Here is an 8,243-nt window from a genome sequence, read left to right as displayed (position 1 = left end):
TTCTTCTACAGTCTACTTTCCTGTGATTCTGATGTTTTATGTTTCAAAATCTATTAAACTTGAGTACATTAAAAAAAGAGAAGAGGCATACATTTTATCAAGATCAATTTGATTCAATATAGAAGTACCACAGACTGCAAAAGCTACTTAAAAATCTCCAAAATCTACAATATTTTCACAGAGGACATCTTCTTAGACACTCTCAAGACTTAGTGCTAAACCCCAAACCCAAATTCCCCTCTAATTTGGACTGTCCTAAGAAAGAGTTTTAGGTAACCTAACTGTTTTCTGAAACAAATTAAACAGAACACGTACCGCTTTATACTACATATTTATCATGTGAAGGACATTTGCACATTGCAAGAACTATGATCAAGCTTGACAACTTGAGACAGTGGAACACCATAAAAGATATTCTAGTGACAAAAGTCAAGACTTAAAGGTACAGTTGCTGTGGAAAAAATTTACTAGATGTTTCAGCATTTCATAAAGTTCTACAATCTAGGCCTCAAATCTGTATTACACAGAAGAATTAAAATAAGCAAAGTCTTTCACAGGTTTATTAACTCCAAAACCTCCTGAACCCATGCATCTTCCTCCTAATTAGTATATTTTTCTCTCACCAATCCAACTCTGCAATAAATCAAAACATTAGTAAATACATGGTTCTGTAAGCACCTCAATACACTGGAAGTCTACTCCAGCTAACTTTAGCTAACCTCTCGTATTAAAATATAGTCACCTTCAAGTTTAACTTATGTGTACAGACTATTGGATCCTAGGACAGTTGAAATTCATGTTGAATCCATTCGCTCAGTTGAAATTCATGTTTTTGCTCCTTGGAGTCAGATTTCAGTAGAATACGAACTAACATATTTTGCTAACTGTCACCCAAAAGCTTTTGACGTTTCATAAACCGCATTTTAAAGAAAATATTGGACACTGAAGTCCAAGCTCACTCTGGTCTATGCCTTCCTGTTTATTACACCTGTTAGAGCAATACCTACATTTGGACCATTATATTAATGCACTTTTCTACAGATATATTCTGTAGAATATATATGAGGAACCTCCATTCACCACTTTTAAGTGATATTCATAGTTACACTGCTCTGTAAACAAACAGAGTTAAAAGAATACACCAAGAGGAACATGCATATTGTTTTTCTAAGAGAACAATGTGAAGTTAACTTTCTGTTTCAGTCTGAGACATCCCGACATCCCTAGCACATAGTGTTCTGCCAGTCCACCAAAGATATCAAGATGGCAAGTCCACCCTAAAGATGTCATATTCTTACAGCTAAAAACAACTCGATTCACTCCAGACTACAAAGCTAAATAATTTCCAAGTGCTGCGTTAACCTAACCATGTCAGACTAAGTGTTTTGAAGCCTCTTAGTAAGACAGTTAGCAAAGAACAGACTTTCAAGTTTTTGTTACACTAGAGAAATTCTGCAACCTTTTTTTTGTGGCAACAATCCAGCATGACCACTGTGTGAATACAGTGGCCTAAGTAAGCTGTAAGCTGCCCTGAGTATCTTGACCATCACAGAACACTCAAAAACTGATTTTAAAAATAAATAAATAAATAAATAAACAATGCTGCTGAAAATTAGCTTTTATACCACACCTTGGAGAAAATCACAGGTTTAAGCACTTCATTTTTTTTTTTTTTTTTAATCTCAATATTATCCTCATGGCTGCATTAATCTACTTTTGACAGAAATCATATAACATTAGGAAACAGACATTAAAAACCTAGCTCCATTCTCAGAAGGATCTTTATCAAGATTACAATAGCTACAACTGGTACCTATTCAAATGAGAGGAATTTAACCTCTGAGAAATATTCCACTTGTTTCAAGATGCTACCATGTAGCAGTAAAACTTGAACTGAACCCAAGAACACAACCATTACAATGAAAAAAATGGTTTAATAATTAATTACATTCACAGTGTTTTAGATGTTCTTCCTGAGAATGCAGGAGAGAAACTACAATACAGGAAAATACAGAATATTTAGGTCACAGGTTTTAAAAAAAATCTTACCTTAACACCTTGAATAAGACCATTCATTAAAAATGTATGATGGGAAAAAGTTTCATGTAAGACCTGACAGGGGGGAAAAAAACACATTATTTGAAACAGGAGAGACAGGAGAAAGTCGATTCAAAGTTTAAATTTGATTTGTGACACAGGATAGCTCTATTGGGACTTGTTTAAAAACTGTCTTATCCTAGAATTAAACTCTTATTTGTTCTCACAAGAAAATATTGAGAAGGTTTAATATCAACTTGTTCACAGAAATTCCTCTGCTGACACAGATCGCACTGTACTGCAGGGATAGTTTGGTTTGGGGTACTATGCTCAGAACGGGGATCAATGCAAGCAAAAAGCATCTCCATGTGGTATAAATCACAGAATTTTTGAGGTAGATAATTCCTTCAAAAGGTTGTCTCAACTACTGTTACTAATTAGGAGCGAAAACAATTCAGCTAAGTTACTCTGTCAAGAAAAAAAGAGCACTATATTCACAACCACCCAAAATGGCACTGTGCAAACTGTTTCTGAACGAACTGCAGATAATCAATAGTCATACGGTTAGAAATGCTTCTGATGAACAAGCAGATGCTTACAAATACCAGCAACAGTTCTGAGTGTTTCACGTATCCTTTAAGTACAGCTATGAATTCATTTAAGGTGCCTTACCAGCAGTCTTAATTCAAGGGCAAGCATGTTAATCTATACTAAACAGATTTACCATAAATATGCAAGAGAGTAAAAAGGCCTCACAGGTGCTACTACATCGATTAAAAAAGTTACTGCAATGATCAAAGCATGTATGCACACACACTTCCAATTAATTTGGTGTTTTTAATCTATAGATAAGTGTCAACAAGTACAAAAATTGTTTATATGCATATTGAAAAACCACTAGCCTGAAGAAACACAGTATTTCAGTGTCATTGAAAAATATCAGCATAATTTTTCAAGGACTGAGATTCTCAAATCATAGGATTAATAAAGGTGGTTGTTCTCATGTTAAATATTGGTCAGATAATTCTGCTTAATTAGATCCTTGTGGTCTCATCTCCTGTTTAGATACTGAAAACAAATTTGTACCTGTTTGACCTCTGATCTTATGATATGAATGGAGGAAAAAAAAAGAGTCAAGGTTCAAATCAGAGATCTAAAAAGCAGATGGCTTCCAAGTCAAAAAAAAAAAAAAAAGGCAAGCAGGAAGCTCAAATTGTCACATTTAATTATCTTTCTGTAAAGCATTTTCCAGCTTTTTCCTGGAAGGCAACCACTGCTGATATTGGTTCAAGCTTTTGAAATTAATTTCTGTTACTTTATAGACAAGAGAAATGCAAGATGACAAACTGGTAGAGGGGGTAGAGGGAATTGCCTTACTGAAGTTCTATCAATACAAATATTTACATATTCAAAAATAGATTATATCGAAGACAGAATATGCCATTAAGTGATTAATATTGCTTTTGTGATTTACTAATATTGGGTTACAGGTCCATAAATAAGAGTAATGAGCATAAGCTTTGGGCAGTCTGTGAGCAAAACAGCCTTTGTGTGCTTTATAAACCTTTTAAATCTTTCCATCTCTAAGTACAGTGTCAGGTAACAAACAATACAGCTTTGCTGACTGATGTCAAAAGAAGTGACAACAGTAATCTAAACAATGAACTTTATTCTATGACAGCTGAGATTATTTAAATACATTCAATTTACTTTGATAACACACAACATTTTGATCTGATTGAACGTTGACAATGACCTGAAGAATCACGACACAATCACAAAAAATTTGAGTGATCATGAGCTTTGATCATCAGGACAGTCATTTCCATTTCTGCACTTCCTATCAGACAAACCTACTTAGCAAAAGTGGGCAGCTGGCAGTTCACAGGCTGAACCTTCCTCATACGAAAGCTCTACATGACTTCTAGTACTGCTGGCTGATCAGCAGACCAAGGTAAGTTACCACAAGCATGTTACAAGACACAAGGGTGCAAAGTATCAAACCAGATTTGAAATGATTTATAACAAAACAGCAGCCTTCCAGTATGTGCAAAGCTGATTACAAATAAAGATTATGAACCCCGAGAACACAGAAGTCATTTACACTTGTGTAAGGTAAGTTACACCATTATATGTAACTCACTGCTTTGAATTAAGTTTTCAGTCCAATACAACAGCCTCCTAAATATTGAAAACCACATGAGAGAAACACAACATTCAAATTACAAGACATCCAAGACCATGACTGTACTGAATCCACATACTTTAGTCAAAGTAAAAAATTTAGCTTTACATTGGAAGTATTTCACAGTGCTCCCATTAGTGTGCTATGACAGTGCAATGATAAATACTAACTTCAAAAATTAACATTTCAGCCGCATGTGACTAATAGTACAAATTCATATGGAACTATTTCAAGTGGAGTACACTGCTGAAGAACTCATCTAACAAACAGTTTTATTAAAGTGGGGGGTTTTTAAAGACTGTAAGAATTATTATTTGCACATTATGCTTTTAAATGCAAAATGTCAAGCTACGTCAACTTGAAGTCGAGCAGTCTGGTTAACAAAAAAAGGAAGTGGGGGGAAGGAAACAAGAAACACCACCCAGTAAGCTTCCCCATATTTTGACACTGGCAAGACAGAGTGACAGGATGGTAATTTAGTGAGATATCTACTTTATGGAAATTTGTTTATGTGGACTTTTTTATTATTAAACTATGTTAAAAAGATCAGTGATTGTCTTTAGGAAGGTTAGACAAACACCTTTCAAAAGTTATGAAGATTATTTTATTTGGAGTTTGGGGAAGGAAAATAATTAACCCTAAGGTCTTTCAATCCCACATGACCTTGCCTGTCATATATTCAAAGTGCTAGCAGATTTTATCTGATGAAAAACTGGACTAAGATTCTTTTGATACCTTCTCTCAGGGAGGCCTGATTTCAATTAATAAGACCCATGTCTTCAGATGAAAGGCTCCCACAGTTCAAGAAGGACAGGGAACTGCTTGAGAGAGTCCAGCACAGAGCCACCAAGATGATTAAGGGAGTGGAGCATCTCCCTTATGAGGAAAGGCTGAGGGAGCTGGGGCTCTTTAACTTGGAGGAGACCGAGGGGAGACCTCATTAATGTTTATAAATAAATAAAGGGTGAGCATCATGAGGATGAAGCCAGGCTCTTCTCAGTGATGCCCAACGATAGGACAAGGAGCAATGGGTGCAAGCTGGAACACAGGAGGTTCCGCTTAAACTTCAGAAAGAACTTCTTTACGTTGAGGGTGACAGAGCACTGGAACAGGCTGCCCAGGGAGGTTGTGGAGTCTCCTTCTCTGGAGACATTCAAGACCCACCTGGACACCTTCCTGTGTGATCTCATTTAGGTGTTCCTGCTCCAGCAGGGGGATTGGACTAGATGATCTTTTGAGGTCCCTTCCAATCCCCAACATTCTGTGATTCAAGTTATCTATTCATCTGGCAAATAACTCCATTCCAGAACAGATTAAATACTTATAGAATCCGTTTTTTACATTAAAGCCTTTACATTTTACTTCAAGTTACATGCTGGCAAAAAAGCCAGAACCCAATAGCGTACACAGTTTACTACAGGATGCACAGTTTATTCAATTGTTATAACTGGAAGATGAATTCAACTGTGAAGTCTTAAAAAAAGTCAGAATTTCCAGAGAGACTTTCACCAGCACATTAAACCGGCATTACTCCAAGAGGCAAATAAAACTTAAAGAACAGGACAGTGTTTTTCTGATTTGTTTTTCACTATCTTTTAGTCTTTCAGTAGTCCAGATCTGAGCTGTAGTACACGACCATTGCAAGTTGTTGAATGTTAAGATTCCTGGAATTCAATTAATGAAGTAAGCAGGAAGTGTAAAACAAATTAAAACCCCAATCCTTAGGAATTAGCAAATTAACTTTTGTCGTTACTGCCAACACAAGAGCTGATCAGTGATACTTACTGTTAGCATTGGAGTTGTCAAGAGCCCCCAGGCGAAGAATTCGAGAAATATGACCACCACCGCATGATATACACTTGGCCGACCAACACCTTGTTGCTAAGAAAGAAAAACACATGCAGTAGTCGTACTCATCCAGTTCATTACACGTGTAAAGATCTCTTACAAACATATTTTCAGCATAACCAGCTTTCAAGATGACCTGCTATCAAGCCTCTGGGAACAATAAGGCAAACAAGGGTGGAGAAAAATTACAAAACAGCTGAAGATCTCCATGGAACTTTCTCAAGTTTGTTCCCTCAAACTCTTGCTGACTGAAGGGAACTATTTTCTCCATTCCTGACATTGCCTGTGTCCTGTTTTTTGGCTGGGATAGAGTTAGTTTTCTTCTTCATAGCTAGAAAAGCACTGTGTTTTGTTTTCAGTATGGGATTTGTTACAAGAATGTTTACAATATGCTAATGTTTTCAGATGTTACTGGAAGCTGAAGGATCTCATGTTTTGGTACGCTGGGTTTTGGGGGGGGGGGGGCAAGGAATATTGAAATTAGTAATCCATATTGGCATTGGGATATGCCAGTGGGATATTCCATTCATATAATGTCATATTCAGTATATTAATAAGGGTCTCTTGGGCTCTCTGGCTCTCGCTCTTCCAGGATTGTGGTTTCGGTCTGGGGATTGTTCCTCCTCCAGGATCATTATCCAAGAATGGGATGGGGTTGGTCAGCAGGTGGCAAGCAATTGCAGTGTGCATCACTCATTTGTAAATTTTATTATTAGCATTATTATTGTCATTATTATTTTATTTAAATTAGTAAATTGTTCTTAGCTCAACCCCACCCTTACCCCTATTCTCTCAGGAGGAGGCAGGGGGACAGTGAGCGAGCAGCTGTGTTTGGCTGCTAGCCAAGTGAAACCACCACAGCCCTGTACTGCTTTCACCTCCAGTGTGCCTTTAGGCTTCCTCCCCACTAAGCACTAGTCACAACCCTCCCACAGCCATGTGACAAATGGTGTAACTCTCGCTGCTACCTCCACGAGTGACAACGAAACAGATCTGTTTTATCAAGATCACATCACTGTTACAACAAAACTATGGCAATGTACATAATCAGAAGAGCACCAATTTTTGTATTTGAAACTGCCAAAGTATAAGAAAAGAAGGAGCAGTTTATGCCATCTGTACAACTGCTTTCTGTTGACTGCTGACCAACTGATTTCATGCTTGTGTGTGCCCATACACTAGAGACCCAAGAGCTATTCTACTGGTCAGCAAGTAATCCCAGGAAGAATCAGCAAACTATGGAAGTGCTCACGATGCTGTGAAACTGCTGACATTCAGGACCTAAGGACTGGATCCTAGATAACAGATCTGGAATCTTTTTATTTAGACAAATCAGGCAGAACTCTGGGGTAAAGCAGATTTAATCAGAACAGCTGCTTGCTTTCATTTCTATGTGCCCCTTGCCATAGTAACTGTTTTACAAAGCTTTTGGGTTCTAAAATTATATTTTCCCTTTCCCCTAATATTTTTTCTGTGGAAGACTGTTTTTCAGGTTTTCAGTGTTTCTAGCCAATCCCATTACACTCCCACATGATTGGCAATTTTTAGGAAGAAGCAGCACAGTGCTCTCATATGATACTCTCATACATACCTGACATTTACCTAATAATCACTTAACCTAATAATGCAGGATTCACTTAAGAAACACCACCTAGATACTGCGTCTTTTCAGCAGATGGAGAGTAGAGAAAACATGAAACTCCCACTGAACTCAAAAAGTCAAGACAGCCTATGACGAAGGCAGAGCAGAGATGCACTTGGTGTTTCTCCCCTGCTCAGACTGTTTTATCTAGATTGGTAGGGATTATAGGTTTAGAAAACATTTGTATTACGTGATCCATTTAAGCTAACCATCTATAGCAAAGATTTTTAAAGAAATCCCTACTGCCTGGATAGTCTAAGTTCCCAGATATCTAATAATTTTTAAATCTATCATAGTTTATCAAAACCTGTAGCAGCGAGCTATAAGTAACCCAGACAGCATTTTTTTCCAGCTAATAACATTAAAATGATTTTGTACATTGTAGCTTGCTTCAAAGCTTGAGGATTTGAAGAAAACGGTTCTCTTTCTCATGGAAAATAATATGATAACATCACAGATCGAAGATTATCTCTGGGAGGCTGATAACATTCAAGCATTATTAACATTTCTGCATAGGTTACCATGTAATTT

The 8,243-nt window shown here is 37.0% G+C and overlaps 1 protein-coding gene across 1 annotated transcript in view; it reads right to left on the bottom strand.

Moving 5' to 3' along the window:
* Positions 1-6,097, bottom strand: part of LOC104532470 (hippocampus abundant transcript-like protein 1) — a 21,258-nt gene extending 15,161 nt beyond the window's left edge. The window contains exons 1-2 of the mRNA XM_010177695.1: positions 6,008-6,097; positions 2,050-2,112 (exon numbers count right to left, since the gene is read on the bottom strand). Of these exons, the coding sequence (XP_010175997.1) occupies positions 2,050-2,112; positions 6,008-6,016 (72 nt within the window). The 5' untranslated portion in view covers positions 6,017-6,097. The remainder of the gene's footprint in view (positions 1-2,049; positions 2,113-6,007) is intronic.
* Between the last annotated feature and the right edge of the window lie 2,146 nt (positions 6,098-8,243).

This window comes from Antrostomus carolinensis, unplaced genomic scaffold, assembly GCF_000700745.2.
Source record: "Antrostomus carolinensis isolate BGI_N321 unplaced genomic scaffold, ASM70074v2 scaffold5051, whole genome shotgun sequence".
Lineage (NCBI taxonomy): Eukaryota > Metazoa > Chordata > Aves > Caprimulgiformes > Caprimulgidae > Antrostomus > Antrostomus carolinensis.
The sequence above is the reverse complement of the archived record's forward strand: the minus strand, read 5'-3'. Positions and strand labels throughout refer to the sequence as shown.